Genomic DNA, 18,848 nt, shown 5'->3' with positions numbered 1-18,848 from the left:
ATTTGAGGAATAGTGGGTATGGTTACAACGCCGGTGCAATGCTGAGTGCCAAGGTCTTAGTGCACTTGGGACCAGAGGTACACCATGTAAGGTGTCCTTCCCCAAAAGGCTCGTACTTCTGTAGAATTTTGAAAAATGGAGGTCAAACCCCAAGGGGGACCATCACGTAGAAGGCCGAAACGGTTGAAACTCCTTTTAGTCGCCTCTTACGACAGGCAGGAATACCTCGGGCCTATTCTTACCCCGGACCCGCAGGGGGGAACTCAGGCAGCTTGGGGACACCAGGAAAATTATCCCATGTAGCATCTGACTACTTGCTGCTACTGTTCATACAGCCAACAGCCACACTTCAGGTATCCCGAAGCAGGAGAAGGTGCTGCTCACACAAGACTTGAGCTCTGCACATGCGTGTTAGCCTGCTGGCAACTGCTCAAATGAACCTATATATACCACAAAAATCAGAGCCTTTTTCGTGGCCAGGAATATGCAAAATTAACTGAAGAATGCTCGAAATTTTATATTAGACAAACGATAAGTGACAACGGCCCATCCATCTTTGCTGCATACTTAAAATACACAAACCACAAATTCACTACAAATATCTAAATCACGACAAATATTGCAGGAGTTACAGAAAGGGAAAGTTATGGATGTGATGGAAGAAATTGAAATTTACATCAATCTAAAAGACCGGTCGGACAGAGCTTTAAAGAACAAAATGACCTGTGAAATGGAAAGTTCCTACACAACTTCTTGCCAGTTCTACAAAGAAGCGTCATAGAACCACAGAATGCATAATGATCTCAATACTCATTAATAAATATGACTGCAATGCAAAATATTATGCAACCATAAAGCAGGCCTTGAAAGGTTTTCTTCAATTTTCCTGGATTTCAGTACTGTTTCGTTCGATTACTGTGAATTATATAGGAGATCTTTGTAACAACTATTCAAGAATGACTTTCTCCCACTATAACAAAACAAATAATTCCAAGGAAACAATTATTGATAAAATTATTTAATTGCATAGATAAAAAATCTGCTCAGCAAGTGGCGGCAGAACACGCATATAAAAGATTGTTGTAATTGGCAAGTTATCGGAGCCAGTGGCTCCAGGCAGAAGGGTTGAAGGGGTAGGAAGAAGGGTTAGGGAAAAGGACTGGAGATGTCTAAGAAAAGGGATAGATTTTGGAAAAGTCACCCAGAACCAGGGATCAGTCTTTCCTTCTCATCGGGTATGGTAAGTCTCCCCTTCACCCTTCTTCTTTCTTCCTTCCCTTTCAACCCTTCTGTCTGAAGAAGGATCCACTGGCTCTGAAAGCTTGCCAATCACAATAGTCTTATGTGTGTGTTCTGTCGTCGCTTGGTGAGTAGATTTTTTATCTATCCAATTAAATAACTTTACAAATAATTCCAAGTTATTTCATGGAAATAATGTACAGTCATACTTATAACAGTGATAAATGATAATTAAGTACACTTCAGAACAAAGGCCTATATAGCTTAATATATAAATCCAGTAAAATAATTATCATCTTCTTGTGTATGTACATTAAAAACATCAACTTTTTGTATACAAGCTTTGCAAGAACTGCTCAAAAGTAATATGCTCCTAAAATAACAAAAACTATTTCCAATTTCTTTTATGACAATTTTATGTAGTCATAGGAGCAAAGACATACAAGGCGTAATATACCATTAACAAATCATCTATAAAGGAAATTATAATCCTCCCTTTAGATCTTGGGATATGAATTGTTCCTATGTTAAATTCACAGGTGATACCAATGCATCTAATGTATAAAACTTCTGTCTGAGATACTTGAAAACAGCCTGAAGCGGAAATTGTACAATCATACTTCAAATAAAGAAAATATTGGCTGAAGACATCACAAAATCATTTAAAAAGATTGGAATTACAGCTGAATAAAGAACAGTGGAGCTGGAATGAGTAAAAAAACCAAGGCTGGTATGACGAATAAGACTGAAGCACGAATGATGAACGACAGAACTGGAATGAGAAACGCGACCAGCTACATGGGAAGAATTGACGACAATCACGATGAATGATCATAGATAAACTGTCTTTATTGAAAATGGACATTAAAGACAGAATAACATCCCTGACTTTTAACCACCTCCAACACACAACATATCTGGCCTACTGCTACCACATTCAATAGCACGTCAGTACTCTCGCAAGAGGAACTAAATTTCTGTTTACACTTTTCAAATGGCCTCAAAATAATCGCTCCTATTTTACCAGCCAACATCTGTTTCCAGCAGTAAGTATTAAGAACTGTTCTGCATTAGACTCTACATCACTTAGTAAAAAACAGAAATTTGTTTCATCTACTTTTTACCGTAGGTGCTCAAGCAGAAAAAGTATCACCACATATAATTATTGTTTATGTCTGCTACCATCTGTAATCTAATACATATCTGTCCAAGCATGGAAGGCATCAAAAAAAACAAGCAGATAAATGATACTTGCAGATATTGTGAACAAAATATTTTACACACATTGTACTAACCTGGAAAGTACATGATCTAAGTTGCAGCCCTTCTTGTAACCACTGATCCAGATGTGCTAAATACTGAACAGTTATACGCTTCTCTTTTGTCAAAGAAGTCACAGGGAAAGACCTTGTGACGATCTGCTCACAAGCTAAAATAAATTTTAACAGATATCAATCATTTTATTCACTTGCCAGTCCACCATTTAAATCACACGTTTAACACATCATATTCATTAATACACTTAAGACTCTCAATATTTACTTAAAATAAAAATACCATTGCAACAGAAAGTTAAGAGAGAGAGACATACTCACCAAATGGATCACAAGGGATTCCTTTAAATATAATGCGATAGTTTGTTAGGAATATGGCACCCTCTGCTGGCAGCAGTGGTGGTCCACCAAGTGCCCCACCTGTTCCTTCTTCCCTACCATCAGGTAGCAAGTACACTCTGATTCCATCTATTACAGGTTCTTCACCAGGTAGCATGCTTGGTGTCAAGATCTTGGGCTGTAAATCAAAATAATGGTCACGATCACACAGGTTTTCTGAGTGCAATTAATTAATTATGAGCTTTCAGGTGTTCAGCTAAGCTGTAATCTTCAGAAAAACAACAATTCAGGTGCGCATTCAAAAGTGGACAGTTAAAATAACAAGTGTTCACAAAAAATCTAATGAGTATACAAAGTACGCTGCATGAAATTTAATAGAGCATACGCTCAGCAATTTCTAACTCTGTAATTAGAAAATGTTGATGCATTCAATTACTTATGTACTTTTTCTATTATGCTGCATAGTTGATGAAGGAATGAATCTAACAGTGCTGAGAATTCTGCTTTAACTTTTGCCCATGGGCTTGCTGCATGCATTTCATAAACATTAGCCCTAGTTCCATTCCCTTTATAATAAATACAATTTTGAGGTTTTCTTAAATCGCACACCTAGTCACGCAAAATATTACAAATAAAACTGAATATGCAATTTTGAATTACTCAAATAAATAAAACCCATTTTCTTTGAATATATTGCAGTTCATACAATACGTAGTCAACATATAGTTTGACTGAATGCTGATACTATCCACACAAATCTTTAAACCAACAGAAAACATTAAGCATAATGTCATACCTTCTGAATAGGTGGTAGTCTCTTTGATTCCCGATGCACAGCTTCTAGAGTTTCTATGTGCATGTGAACAACACCTGGTACCATCTGATGGAGGCTACGGATGTGTTCTGCACTAACACCACCTTCAGTGCACACTTTATCTACAAATCGTGACACCAAACGGATCACAGCTGATCCCATTTCACCAGGATCTTGTTCTTCAAAACCAGACTCAGCATCTGCACTGTCACTTTCAGCCACACTATAAGTTTTATACAAGGAATTAGTACCTCTTTAACTGTCCACGAAACAGTATAACACTGTGGTCATTTTATTTGTCATTAATTCAATAAATCATTTTATCAGTGCATAAAAGTTAAACTGAAATTTTGGATTAATGAAGTGACACTTTAAAAAATAAACCAAGAAAAGCTCAAATGAATATATGAATTGTCTACACTCTGCAGCCAGACCATTGGGCCACAAAACCAGGACAATGTAGCAGTGAGTATTTGTAAGCTCTGAAAACTAATGCCAGTTTGTAAGCTGCCTACCATAATTCAGTTGTTTCCTATATGCTGCATGCCACTCAGCAACTCTACTATATGGTATTTCCGGTGTTTTTACACTTAACAGCTCTGCTTATCTTTCTTCAAGCCATTCTTTTCTCTTATGTTGGTGTATTTCATTAACAGCTCCTGCCCTCTCCTCCTTTTTAAGAAAATTGCCAGGTGACTTTCCTGCTATTTTTAGGAACACAATTGTAAGCACAAAATCTTTTCTCCACATTCTACCGAACTCCCATTGTGATATAGGACAGTTATTCAGAAGTAAGGTCCAGTTTCTTATAGAAATTTTTTTTCAGAAAACTGTTTTTATTAAATTCCTTACATATTTCTCTACTTATCTACATAGTTAAGATATTTGTTTAAACATTTGTCATAATGTTCTGCAAGCTCTTGTATCCCTAAGTCATGGACAACTGTATTTAACTGCTTCTTTCACCTCGTCATCTGTTGCAAAGTGCTTGCTGCTGAGAAAATCTTTTAGGCAATGGACCTAGTGAAAATCGCTCAGCACCATGTATGGACTGTACAGTGGGTGGAAAATCTGTTCCCATCCAAAAGAACTGATCATGTTTTGGGTGAGAATGGCTAAATGGTGTCTGGTGTTCGTCATGCAACAAAAAAACTTTTTCTGGGTTGCATAACTAAGTTTAGTCAGGTTAGCGCAGTAAGCATCTGCAATTATTGTTGTCCCTTACTGCATAAACTCTATCACCAAGACTCCAAATCTATGCAAAATACGGTTGCCGACTTCGACTCCTCTCATGACGCCATTCCCTCTAATGACGTTTAGACCCTCGGATCATGTGAGAAACCCACATTTCATCCCTTGTGACAGTTTTCTCTAAAAATTTATCACCTTCCCTATCATATCGGTCCAAAAACTCAAGAGCAAAAGCCGGTAAGCAGTCTGGGAATCCAACACACACACACACACACACACACACACACACACACACACACACACACACACACACAATATTTGTAAAATTGCAATTTTTCAGGGACAATTTTGTGCAAAGTTGTTCTACCCACATTCAGAAATTCCAATCCTAATCATCAGTCTTCAAGAATCTTCTCATTGATGGCTTTGATTCATTGATTGAGAGAGTATGGGACCAAACGGCGAGGTCATCAGTCCCGCGATTCCAAAGTGGGTTATATAAGAAAGAGGGTCTGCTAAAAGTGGGCAGATTCAGTCAGAGGAGTGGAATTATAAAAGAATGAATATTAAACGCACAATGTAAAAGTATAAACGGTGAGACCAAATCAAAATACTGGAAAAGGGGGGGGGGGGGGGGGGGGGGGTTCGGCCATGGGGTCACAGACCGTGAAGACTGCAAAAGGAGTCCCGACCACAACCAACCCACCCCTGCTCCAAGAATGAATGAGAACCTCATATCTGGAAATAAAAACCACTTCCACGGAGGAAACCAATGACCAGGTCAACCATCCATGGATCGTCTGGTAATATTAAATTTAAGGAAGCAAGAAGACTATATTTAGCACGAAGGGTTGAAAGAAGGGGACATGTCACCAACATGTGAGGTATCGTCAGTCTGGCACCACAATCACATTGTGGGGGTGATCGTTACATAGGAGGAAACAATGGTGAGCCGGGTATGGCCAATGCGTAAATGGCATAAAACAGTGGACTCCTCCAGAGAGGGGTGGAAAGAAGTGCCCCAAACTACAGTAGACTCCTTGATTGTGTGGAGTTTATTACTATGAGCAGTAGCACTCCAGATGGCATTCCACTGTTGGGCAAAGAGAGATTTGACGGAGATCCGCATATCCACAGCTGGAATCATGAAAGGAAGTGAGGGTAAGTATCTTATTCTCTAGCCAAACGGTCATTCCCTGGGATTCCCACATGACTTGGGATCCAGAGAAAGACAACTAAACAGGCGGCACACTCAAGGACAGAGAGAAGGGGTGACAAGAGTAGCATCGATCGATAGCCTGTAGGCTACTCTTGGAGTTGAAACAAATTAAAACACTATGGAGGCAGGCCTGAGAAACAAAAAGGTGGGCATTGTAAATGGCTAGAAGCTCTGCTGTAAATACACTAAATGATCCTGGCAACAAATGGTGCTCAAAGCTGGTAGGAGACGTGAAAGCGTTTCCCACCTTATTAGTAGTCTTAAAACCATGAGTGTAAAAGATGGTGGCACCCTGGAACTCTGCAAGGATGGCACATACAAGATGCTGGTAAACCATAGGAGCAACAGAGACCTTGGGACCATGGAAGAGATCAGGTCTAATCCATGGTCTATGATGCACCGTCCAGGAGGAGAGGGGTGGGGGGGTGGTGGGGTTGTATGGGAAGAAACTATTTTGTGATGGTGCCAAGCCATGTCATACACCTTATATAGGTCAAAGAAAACTGCGACAAGGTGCTGGAGGTGAGAAAAAGCCAGTCGGATGGCTAATTCTAATCGGAGTAAATGGTCAGTTGGAGACCGCCTTGCCCGGAAGCCACATTGATACGGTGACAAAAGGCCCTGAGATTCGAGTACCCAACATAATCTGGAGTTGACTATCCTTTCTAGCAGTTTACGAAGCACATTCGCAAGGCTAATGGGGTGGTAGATGTCTAGAGACATTGAGTTTTTCCTGGGCTTAAGGACGGGAATAACTATACTGTCTCACCATTGTGACAGAAAAGCACCTGCAAGCCAGATGTGATTGAAGACCCTGGGGAGCTGTTGCCTCTGGGGAACATCCAAGTGTTGAATCATCTGATTGTGAATGGAATCTGGCCCTGTGGCTGTGTCACATGAAGAGCTAAGAGCCTGCACCAATTCTCATTCAGCAAAAGGTGCATTATAGGGCTCAACGTGATGTGGGATGAAATGGAGAGGGGTCTGTTCAACTCTGCGTTTCCGCTGGAGAAAGATAGCAGGGTAGGAATCGGATGATGATGCCATCACAAAGTGTGTCGCAAGGGGTTCTGCAAAGACCAATGGATCAGTGCACAAAGCTCCTTGGGGGTTAAGACCCTGGACAGTTGACTGTTGCTGGTGGCCCAGAACACTACGGAGATTTGACCAAACCTGCGATAAAGAGGCATACGTCACCAGGGAGGAAACATAGCACTCCCAGCATTCCTTTTTACTCCACTTAATAAGGTAATGAGCCTTAGCTTGGAGACACTTAAAAGTGAGGTGGTTTGTCTGGGAGGGGTGTCGCTTAAATTGCTGCAGTGCCCGTTGGCAGCCCTGGACAGTCCTTGGTCCACCACGGTGCTGGCCGATGACAAGGGGGCCCTGTGCTGTGGATAGGGGGACAGCAGTGCCAGCAGCATGAAGAAGAGCAGTAGAGATGCCTTGCATGAATACATCAATGGTATTTGAGAGAGAGGTGTCAAAGTGGACAGCAGACATGTATAAAGGGCAATTGGCTGTGGAATGTCCAACGTGGGGGCCTGTCGGCAGCAGGGGAACGATAGTTTCGTTGGAAAGTAGTCACTGTTACAAAGGTCATCATGGGATAACCAATGTAGGGAAGCCACGAGGGCAGGGGAGGAGATCGTGAGATTGATAGCAGAGAAGGTGCCATGAGCGTCACTGAAGTGGGTAGGGGAACCATCATTGAGGAGAGACAAATCAAAGTCCGTGATAAGTTGGTCAATTAGGATACCCCGACCCACTGAAGTGTCACTCCCCCACAGTGGATGGTGGGCACTGAAATCCCCAAGGAGGCGAAACGGGGGTGGCAGTTGCTAGATTAAGGTAGATAGTGCAACATAAGCGAGTGGCTGACCTGGAGGGAGGTAGACGTTGCAAAGGGTGATTGGTGGAGTCGTGTGTACTCTAATCGCTATCACTTTCAAGGAGGTAAGTACGGGGATCCAGACACTAAGGACATTGGAGCGAACCAAAGTTTTTTTTCTTTTTTTTTTCTTTTTTTCTTTTTTTTTAGGGTGCAAAACCACTATGGTCATTAGCGCCCGGTCCGTGACTTAGGAAACAGTAAAATACGAAAATGGAAACCAGCAGCAATGGGAACAAAACTCAAAAAATTGGAGAAACTAAAAGCAGACGGAAAGCTTAAAAATCCACTACAGAAAGGGGTTGGTTGTCCCCAAAAAAAGCTTCAAATGACTGACGTCATCTCACTGGCACTAACAAACTCGAGAACGCGATCGGCCGAGTGCGTGTCATCTGCTAAAATGGACGATATATCAGGCGACAGCTGTAGACGGGCGCGTAACGGAGTAAAATAGGGGCACTCAATTAAAAGGTGTCTTACCGTCCACAGCTGAGAGCAGTGGGGACAGAGTGGGGGAGGATCGCCGCTTAAAAGATGTCGATGGCTAAAAAGACAGTGCCCTATCCGGAGTCTAGTTAAAATTACCTCCTCCCGACGATGCGTTCGGGAGGATGAGGTCCAAGCACAGGGAAGAGCTTTCACGTCCCGCAATTTATTATGGGGAAGTGTCGACCAATGTGCGTGCCATAAAAGAACAACACAACGACATAAAACGCTCCGTAGATCGACGAAGGGAATCGATCGAATAGCTGGCCGAAGAAGAGAGACTGCAGCCTTGGCCGCTATATTGGCCGTCTCATTTCCACAGATACCAACGTGTCCTGGGAGCCAGAGGAACGCCACCGAGACGCCCCCCAGGTGGAGCAAGTGCAGACAGTCCTGAATCCGGTGGACCAGAGGGTGGACAGGGTAGAGAGCTTGAAGACTGAGGAGAGAGCTGAGAGAATCTGAACAGATAACATACTGTATCCGCTGATGGCGGTGGATGTATTGGACAGCCTGGAGAACAGCGTAAAGCTCCGCAGTATAAACCGAACACTGGTCGGGAAGCCGAAATCGATTTGGGCTGTCGCCAACAATATAGGCACTCCCTACACCTAACGATGTTTTCGAGCCATCAGTTTAAATAAATGTGGCTTCCTTCATTTGTGCACGTAGAGCAGCAAATGCACGACGATAAACAAGTGAAGGGGTACCATCCTTGGGAAATTGACAAAGGTCACAGAGCAGGCAGATCCGAGGACGGAGCCAAGGCAGTGCTGTACCCCAAGTTGTCAAGAAGGTTTTAGGCAAGCGGAAGGAAAGAGAATGGAGCAGTTGACGGAAGCGGACTCCTGGTGGTGGTAGGGAGGAAGGGCTGCTTGCATACCCTACACCCAAGGAGGCGTCGAAAAAAAATGTCATGAGCTGGATTAGCAGGCATGGAAGACAGATGGCTAGCATAACGACTCAGAAGGACTGCTCGCCGATTGGACAGCGGAGGTTCAGCGGTCTCAGCATAAAGGCTTCCCACAGGGCTGGTGTAAAAAGCTCCAGACACTAAACGTAATCCACGGTGGTGGATAGAGTCGAGACGCCGAAGAATAGACGGCCGAGCAGAGGAGTAAACTATGCTTCCATAGTCCAATTTCGAGCGCACTAAGGCGCGATAGAGGCGGAGAAGCACAGCTCGGTCCGCTCCCCAGGAGGTACCATTCAGGACACGAAGGGTGTTGAGGGATCGCAGACAGTGAGCCGAAAGATAAAAAACGTGGGAGGACCAGCACAGTTTTCTGTCAAACATAAGACTCAAGAATTTTAGCGACGTCCGAAAACGGAAGGTTGACAGGTCCTAGATGTAAGGAGGGTGGAAGAAACTCCTTACGTCACCAAAAATTAACACAAACGGTCTTACTGGGAGAAAAACGGAAGCCGGTTTCGATGCTCCAAGAGTGGAAGCGATCGAGACAGCCTTGAAGACGTCGTTCAAGAAGGTTGGTCCGTTGAGAGCTGTAGTAGATCACAAAATCGTCCAAATAGAGGGAGCCCAAGACATCAGGAAGGAGACAATCCATAATTGGATTTATGGCAATGGCAAACAGTACAACACTTAGCACGGAGCACTGGAGTACCCCGTTTTCTTGGGAGAAAGCACGGGAGAGAGTGGTGTTCACCTGCACTCTAAATGTGCGCTCTGCCATAAATTCGCGAAGAAAAAGGGGCAGCCGACCTCAAAAGCCCCAAGATAACAGTGTGCGGAGGATGCCTATCCTCCAACAGGTATCGTATGCTCTCTCCAGATCAAAAAATATTGCTACTATTTGGCGTTTCTGGAGAAAATTGTTCATTATGTAAGTGGAGAGAGCAACAAGATGGTCAACTGCAGAACGATGCTTTCGGAAACCACATTTGGTAGGTGTTAAAAGACTGCGGGACTCCAGCCACCAAGCTAAACGGCAATTCACCATACACTCCAAAACCTCACGTACACTACTTGTGAGAGAAACGGGGCGATAGCTAGAGGGGAGATGTTTGTCCTTTCCAGGTTTCGGAACAGGAACGACGATAGCTTCCCGCCATCATCTGGGAAAAGTACTGTCGGTCCAAATTCGATTATAAAGGCGAAGGAGGCAACACAGACTATGGGTTGATAAATGCAGCAACATTTGGATGTGGATACCATCCGGTCCTGGGGTGGAGGAGAGAGAAGAAGAGAGTGCATTTGGAGTTCCCGCATGGAGAAGAAAGCTAGAGGTTGCACTTCCGCTGCACGTTTCTTCGGGAGAAACGCTGGCGGGTAATTTGAAGAGCTCGAAATCCCAGCAAAGTGTTGACCCAATGAGTTAGAAATTGCGACGGGGTCCACTAACGTATCACGCGCAACAGTGAGCCCAGAGACTGGGGAGAAACTAGGCGCGCCTGATAACCATCGAATCCGACTCCAAACTTCCGAGGACGGAGTGAAGGCGTTAAATGAGCTAATAAAGAATTTCCAGCTTGCCTTCTTGCTATCGCAGATGACGTGACGGCATCGCGCACGGAACTGCTTATAGGGGATACAGTTGGCCAAAGTAGGATGGTGGCGGAAAACGCGAAGAGCACATCGCCCCTCACGTATTGCGTCACGGCATGCCTCGTTCCACCAAGGAACTGGGGGGCGCCGGGGCAATTCGGAGGTGCGTGGTATTGAACGTTCCGCAGCTGTAAGAATAACGTCTGTAATATGTGTGACCTTATCGTCGACGCTAGGAAAGTGACTGTCATCGAATGTCGCTAGAGACGAAAAAAGTGTCCAATCGTCTTGGGCAAATTTCCAGCGTCGCAGGCGCATATGTGGCAGTTGAGGCTGCAGTCTAAGGACACATGGAAAGTGGTCACTCGAGTGTGTATCATCAAGGGCGAACCATTTGAAGCGCCGAGCTAGCGGAACAGTACCGACCGAAAGGTCCAAATGAGAGAAATTTGTCGTGGAGGCAGACAAAAATGTAGGGACCCCAGTGTTGAGGCAAACTAGATCCACTTGGTGGCAGACGTCTAGCAATAGTGAGCCATGTGGACAAGAATGTGGAGATCCCCAAAGTGGGTGGTGGGCATTGAAGTCCCCAACCAGCAAATAGGGGGGTGGAAGCTGACCAAGAAGAAGAAGAAGAAGAAGAAGAAGAAGAAGACCAGCTCGTGCCATTGGTGTGGACGATGGAATGTATACAGTACAAAGAGAGAAAGTATATCCAGAAAGGGAAAGACGGACAGCGACAGCTTGGAACGAATTGTTTAAGGGGATTGGGTGATAATGGAGAGTATCATGGAGAAGAATCATGAGTCCTCCATGTGCTGGAGTGTCTTCAACAGAGGGGAGATCAAATCGGACGGACTGAAAATGGGGGACAACAAAGTGGTCATGGGGATGCAGCTTTGTTTCCTGAAGACAGAAGATGACCGGCGAGTAGGATCGTAAGAGGATCATCAATTCATCCCGATTGACTCGAATGCCGCGGATATGCCGGTGGACAATGGACATAGGGTAAACAGAAAATGGAGGAATGTGACCAAGGTTGCCGTCAACTCAATGACTGCTCAGAGCTTGCGACCGACAGCATGGAATGGCATTCAGCCGAAGGCAGAAGATCCTGATCCACAGGTTGTTCAGGAGCAGCTCCTGCCACCAGCGATTGGCCGGTTGATCGGCCGCCAGCAGTGCGCCTCGGCGACACAGAAAACAGCCGAGGGCGATTTCTGCCAGGTGGTGCTGTAGATGAGACACGCCTTGGTGGAGAAGGAGATGAACTGGGTTTCTTATTAGCCTTCTTGGAAACATGATGTTTAGATGAAGGAGGAACCGATGGTTGTGAAGTTGGGGTACGTAAAAAATCTTCACGAGTATGCTCTTTTTTCGAAGTCTTGGTGTCTCACTTTTGGGATAAGATTTAGCAGAACCCGATGAAGTGGTGAGGTTGAACGGGCGATCTTTGTGCTGGCCAATCTGATGACCTTGGCACTAAAGGTGAGGTCGCAAGTCTGCGTGGCCGCCTCCTTTGTTGGCCGAGGAGAAGCAAGGACAGTGCTGTATTTTCCTGTCTGAGGCACGGTGGGCTGTCGACTGGCGAATAATTTTCGAGCAGCAAAGGTCGACACCTTTTCCTTCACTCTGATTTCCTGAATGAGCTTTTCGTCTTTAAAAATGGGGCAATCTCGAGAGGAAGCAGTGTGGTCACCCATACAGTTGATGCAACGAGGGGATGGAGGTGGACAAGCACCCTCATGGGCATCCTTGCCACACTTAATACATTTGGCCAGATTGGAAAAGGACTGGCTCATGTGATTGAACCGCTGACACTGATAGCAATGCGTAGGGTTCGGGACGTAAGGGCGAACGGAAATTATCTCATAGCCTGCTTTGATTTTCGATGGGAGTTGAATTTTTTCAAATGTCAAGAAGACAGTGTGGGTTGGAATGATGTTCGTGTCAACCCTTTTCATAACTCTATGAACGGCCGTCACGCCCTGGTCAGACAGGTAGTGCTGAATTTCTTCGTCAGACAATCCGTCAAGGGAGCGTGTATAAACGACTCCACATGAGGAATTTAAAGTGCAGTGCGCTTCAACCCGGACAGGTAAGGTGTGGAGCAGTGAAGTACGCAGCAATTTTTGTGCCTGGAGGGCACTGACTGTTTCTTACAACAAGGTCCAATTCCGTAATCTGGAACAAGACTTTACAGGACCTGCAATTGAGTCGACGCCTTTCTGAATAATGAAAGGGTTCACCGTGGAGAAGTCGTGACCTTCGTCAGACTGAGAAACAACAAGCAACTGTGGCAAGAACTGTCTGTGGCTGAGACTCAGTGAACTTACGCTTGTAAGCAGACATAGTGGAAGATGAGGAAACCATTGCAGAAGAATCCCCCATGATTACCGGCGTCTCCGATGGTGCGCTCCACCCTTGTGGGGGCCCTCTCTGAGGGCACTCCCGCCTTAGGTGATTGTTCACACCTCAGGTCACACCTCCTGACAAATGGACGGAGGGACCAATCGGCACTTTCGGAAGGTATCAGCTCGGGTAATCACCCCTCCCTGGGCCTGGCCATTACCAGGGGGTACGTACGTGTCCTACCTGTCTACCCGGGGTGGGGAATTACGTGTTACCCCGTCACCCGCTACGCACGAAAATGCGTGGGTCGGCCTTCAGACACGCACAGGGAGGAAGAAAGAGAAAGGGAAAAACAAAGAAAGGGAAAGGAAAGAAGAGAGGTCTCAAACGCCGCAGCGGAAAAAAGGGTAAAGAGAAGAGGTAAGGAAAGGGAAGGACAAAGGAAGGATGAAGACATACAAGCAGAGAAGGCGAAGAATGCATTACATTTACGAGCATCCGTCTCCGGACATAGGCACAAACCATACTCCCAGAGGGGGAGAAAGGGAAGGAAAGAGCCAGAGGTGAGGGGAGAGGGGGCGAAGATGAGGGATGGGGAAGGATGCGGAAAAGGAAGGTATGCAGCCTGGAAAGAAAGGAGGGCCACATTAGCTCAGGGTCCCGTGCTCGCTACGCACGTGTCCACAAAAGAGTTGTGGACCCCCTGGGGGGGCGAACCAAAGTGCAGACCCCACCAGATGCTATCCCTGGGCGAGCACGGTTCCGACAGAATGCCCAATAATTACAGAAAGTTGGAGAGTGGTCATCACGGAAATGCGTTTCTTGGAGAACAAGACAGAACACAGAATAAGAGGAGACAAGACGTTGCATTTCCAGTAGGTGATGATAGTCTCTGTTGCAGTTCCACTCGACGATCCTGTGGCGTGAATGCAAGGTAGGCAAGAAGGAGCCGAGGAAGAGGTCAGGTCACTTTGTCAGTAGTTGTCACCAACAAGGATAGGGTGACATCCATAAATAATATGTCAGACTCAGGTTGTGAGAGGCAAGTTGGCATCTCCAGGGCCACCGGGGATGTCTTGTCGTGGGATTTAAGTTTCTTCTTCTTCTGTTTCTGAGGTGGAGGAGGGCAGGACACAGTGGGAGTACAGGCGCCTGCAAGATCGGGGACCGAAAGAGAGCGGGCGACCTTGGGGTGCACATATGGTGCGCCTCGTGGCCTTGTGGTGGTGAGAGTCTTCTGGCCTGAGAGACGCCGGGGAAAGGGTTCCTGGGAGGGAGCCCGATCACCGGTAGATGCCGAAGAAGGGGGACAGGGGGGGGGGGGTACTTCTTCGACCGGGGAGGGGGAGTAACCCCCTGCCCGGAAGTTGTGGGAACTGCAGGGGTGTTGGAGGGGAAAGTTGGGTGGGGCTGGAGTAAGGAGGGGGAGGAGGAGGAGGAGGAGGAGGAAAGGAAATAACAGAGGAAAAAGTTGAAGACAGTGACACCACATGGAGTCTCTCATACTTTTGGCGAGCCTCAGCGTAAGACAGGTGGTCGGCACAGTTGACGCACACAGGCAGCAGAACACAAGGGCTTCCTATGGACTGGGTGGCCACAATCACCACACAAAGGATCCGCTATACAGCAGGAATACATATGCCCAAAACGAAAGCACCGCATAGGTGGAGGGATGTACGGGTTCACGTCACATCTGTAGCACATATCCTTGACCTTCTCTGGGAGGGTACCCCCTCGAAAGCCAAAATGAAGGTGCCAGTATCAGTGTGGTTGTCTTTGCGACCCTTCTGCACACGTTGAACAAAATGAATGCCACGCCGCTCCAGATTAACCCGGAGTTCCTCATCAGTTTGTAGGTTGAGGTCGCTATGAAAAATGACACCCTGGTCATATTCAGAGATTGGTAAGGAGTGATAGACACTGGGACATTGCCAAGATGATCACACGCATGAAGAGCTGCAGATTGGGTGGGAGAAGAAACTTGGAGCCCGACAGCATCTTACTAACAGACTCCAATTCACCAAATTTATTTTTTAAGCTTGATACCGCCCTGACCAGGGGCTCTCCCCATGGGCGCCACCCAGCCATAGCAAGGGCCATCTGGCATAGCGGCTGTTGCTGGGAGTTCCGATGCTCCAAGAAGACAAGCAACCACTCCTTGGCATACAACAGGGAGGGAACAGCTCAGGTATCAGTTGTGTGATCCCTGTGTTGTCAAGGGACTCAGCTGTACGAGTACATAACAGCCCCACTACATGGGCTGGCTACATGTGCTGGTGACCTAGCACAGTGGAAGGGGGCTACAGTGGGGAAGGGAGAGGATAAGGGAGGGGGGAAAGGAATCCACCCCGTAGATGCTAGGAAGAGAATACTTCCCCATATGGCTCACACTAAAAACAGGAAATTTTGAAGTGGCGGTTAAACCTCAAGTGAGGATAGAGACGCTGAAAGGGTGAAAAAACAGGCAAAAGGAACAAAACTGCAACCAATACAGGAAACGAGGGGAATAGCCAGGTCGACATAAATCAGAACACAGAGAGGGGAAGGAGGTGGCAATGGAGGAGGAGCTGGGATAGGGAGGGAGGGGCAGGGAGAAAGAAATGCAGCTAGGAAATGAAGAATGAGCTTCAATCGATGGCTTTGACCAGTCTTCAGAGATCACTGATGGTTGGCCTGATCGTGGTTCATCATGTACATTTTCCTGTCTTTCCTTGAAAGCTCTCATCCACTTCCTCTCTTTGCTGCCACTCACTGCATTGGGGCCATACTCTTCGCTTAAATGTCAATGAATTTCTGCTGTTCGAATGTTCCTTGCTGTCATTACTGGTCATATTTCACAGTTGGCAGGCTGATCAGTAGTTTTAAACATTTTACATTAACACTGCAAACAGCACACTGCGACAATACCAATGCAAATGGTGTCGTCTGATTAGCAAGAGAGTGTGTGCATGCACATTTCTATGTTCATGTGACATTTGATTATTTGCAGTGATTCAGATCTTACTTTTTGAATAATGCTCTTAATTCTATTGAATTTTTCACTCATTTCATAAATCTGTGATCAGTTGTGACCAATCTATTTATTCCAACTTGATTACTTCAGATAAAGACTCGTTTGTCAACTATAGATGACAACTCGTTTGTCAACTACAACCTAAAATTCTAGGTATTATAACTTGGTTCTGATGTAACATCACACACTCTTTCAACCATTACATAAAATTAAATTCTCTGTTCCTTTCCATATCAGTCTCTTTCCTTATGTTTACTTTATCAGCCATCTTCATGGTTCAACTTACCATACCTCGTTTCTCTTTTAAAAATTATACCCAGCTTTATCAATATGTACCGGAAGTCAGAATTATCTCTTTTTCTGAGTGACACGAGTTAAATGAGTTAATCCTGCAAAGGACAACTGTGTGTACTGCATATCTTAATTTTGACACCTTTTGAGAAAAGCCATTTGAAGCCATTACAGTATTTCAATTGAAAACCTTTGATTCTGATAACTAATGTTACTTAAAAGATGATGATTTAACTAGTATTAATTAATTACAGCACTGATGAATATACACAGGTAACACTTAATTCTTTGCAACAACAAAACCCAAATTCCGTTTTCTAATCCAGTGATCAAACAAAATAGTTTGATGCATCGCAAAAACATTTATTTTGATTTTATTCTGGCATTCTTTCCTAGAAATTTTTGTATGTGTTAGCCCTTCAAGATCTTTCCAATACAGTTGAAATGATACATCATCAACATAATTTGTTTTCAAATGGAACCAACAATTTGTGAGGAACGCTGAAGATAATTTAGATGCACTGAACTATCTATACACACTATTCAGTCATATTGTTGCGTAAGTAGGTGTGTACCCACGGAAACACAGTTAGAAATCGGAAACTAACGGAGTCTGAACTCAAGTTTCTTTTTTATTTCTTTCACATATAACAGGTTGTCAAGTAAGAGAATACATAAAAGAGAATCAACAACAAAGAGTAAAAAGGTAGGTATGATAATCACAGTTGACGGCTCTCTTCTCTGTGACTCCCGTGCGAACTGTGGAGAATAATCTGTGTGGTTGGTGCGAATTTTACGCGTCGGCTGCGATCGACGTGTGCAGTAGTCGCCACAATATTAATGTAACCACCTGTCAGAAGCCTGAATAACCACCCTTTACAGTGTGGAACACTGGGAGACATGCAGGAAGAGAGTCAACGAGGTTCTGGAGGGTACCAACAGGTTTGAGGCTTGTGGAGCCGTGCCGATTCCAGTGCAGTGGTCATCTGCACTAGCTTTCTAGGTTGAGAATCCATGTTGCATACATCCTGATCGAAATGGCCCACAGGTTCTCTATTGGGTTGAAATTAGAGTCTGGTGGCCATGGGAGTGTGGTAAACTCATCCTAGTGCTCTTCGAAGTGGTAAGTTGCCTTGTCCTGCTGGTAGAAGCTATCGTGCTGAGGAAAAACAAACTGTAAGTAGGGATGGACAAGGTCCCCATGGATTGATTCGTACTTGTGTTGATCCAATTGTTCCTTCCAGAATGATAAGATCATCCAGGGAATGCCACGAAAACATCCCCTAAAACATAATGCTCTCTTCTCTGGCCTGGACCCTTCCAACAATTGTTGCAAGATGTTTGCTTTCTCGTGTTTTACACTGTACACATCAATGGCCATCTGTTCACTGGAACATAAAAAACGTCATTCATTTGAATAGGTCACCTTTCTCCACTCACTGGATATCAAGTTGCATTCACAGCCAGTGAACTGCAAGATACATGGGTGCATGAACCAGACTTCTGCTGTGGAGGCCCATATGCAGCAATGTTCACTGAAACATCATTGAGGAGACACTGTTGGCAACCTCTTGGTCATGTCGCTGGTCATTTGCTCAACAGTTGCACATCTATTCACCCATACACATCTCCATAGTCGTCATTCACCCCTGCCACCCATGGCGCTGGTGCTCCACAGTTGCCTCAGTGCCAGCCATTTTGCCATGCACAGTATATTTTAATCACAGCAGCACACAAACAGTTTACAAATTTAGCCATTTTGAAAATGCTTCCACCCTCCTCCCAAAAGCCAATGATCATGCCCATTTGGAGATTAGATAAATAGTTCCGTTTCTGCATTATGTCATCTACTGCACTGTTCTCTGCATCCCCTGACACTTTGTATACCCTCCACTGCTAGTGCTGCCACCTGCTATCTGTGAATGTTTATTGCACATTTGTGCCTAAAATAGATGGCAGTCACATTAACGTGACTGTGCCATGTAATTGGATATTAACACAGCAACTTGAAATTACATGAAATTTAATCCGATTCATAAGATTTGTCATAATTCTGAAACACAGTTAGTTTGACACCATGAGAATGACAAGAAGCCCAGGGAAAACTATGCAGCCTCAGCTGAAGGAGAACAGTTGTGTGGACCGTTTTGGAGAGTGTCAAGTTAGTCAGACCAGTGACCCTGGTTTTTCAATTGTGTTAAATAATATGTTGGCAACACTGACTAGTGTGGAT

At 45.0% G+C, this 18,848-nt stretch overlaps 1 protein-coding gene across 1 annotated transcript in view; it reads right to left on the bottom strand.

Moving 5' to 3' along the window:
* The window catches only part of LOC124621841 (myotubularin-related protein 13), a 232,503-nt gene that overhangs the window by 122,411 nt on the left and 91,244 nt on the right, over nucleotides 1-18,848 (bottom strand). Inside the window, exons 16-18 of the mRNA XM_047147285.1 lie at nucleotides 3,649-3,889; nucleotides 2,835-3,030; nucleotides 2,535-2,668 (exon numbers count right to left, since the gene is read on the bottom strand). Of these exons, the coding sequence (XP_047003241.1) occupies nucleotides 2,535-2,668; nucleotides 2,835-3,030; nucleotides 3,649-3,889 (571 nt within the window). The remainder of the gene's footprint in view (nucleotides 1-2,534; nucleotides 2,669-2,834; nucleotides 3,031-3,648; nucleotides 3,890-18,848) is intronic.

Source organism: Schistocerca americana, chromosome 7, assembly GCF_021461395.2.
Source record: "Schistocerca americana isolate TAMUIC-IGC-003095 chromosome 7, iqSchAmer2.1, whole genome shotgun sequence".
NCBI lineage: Eukaryota > Metazoa > Arthropoda > Insecta > Orthoptera > Acrididae > Schistocerca > Schistocerca americana.
The sequence above is the reverse complement of the archived record's forward strand: the minus strand, read 5'-3'. Positions and strand labels throughout refer to the sequence as shown.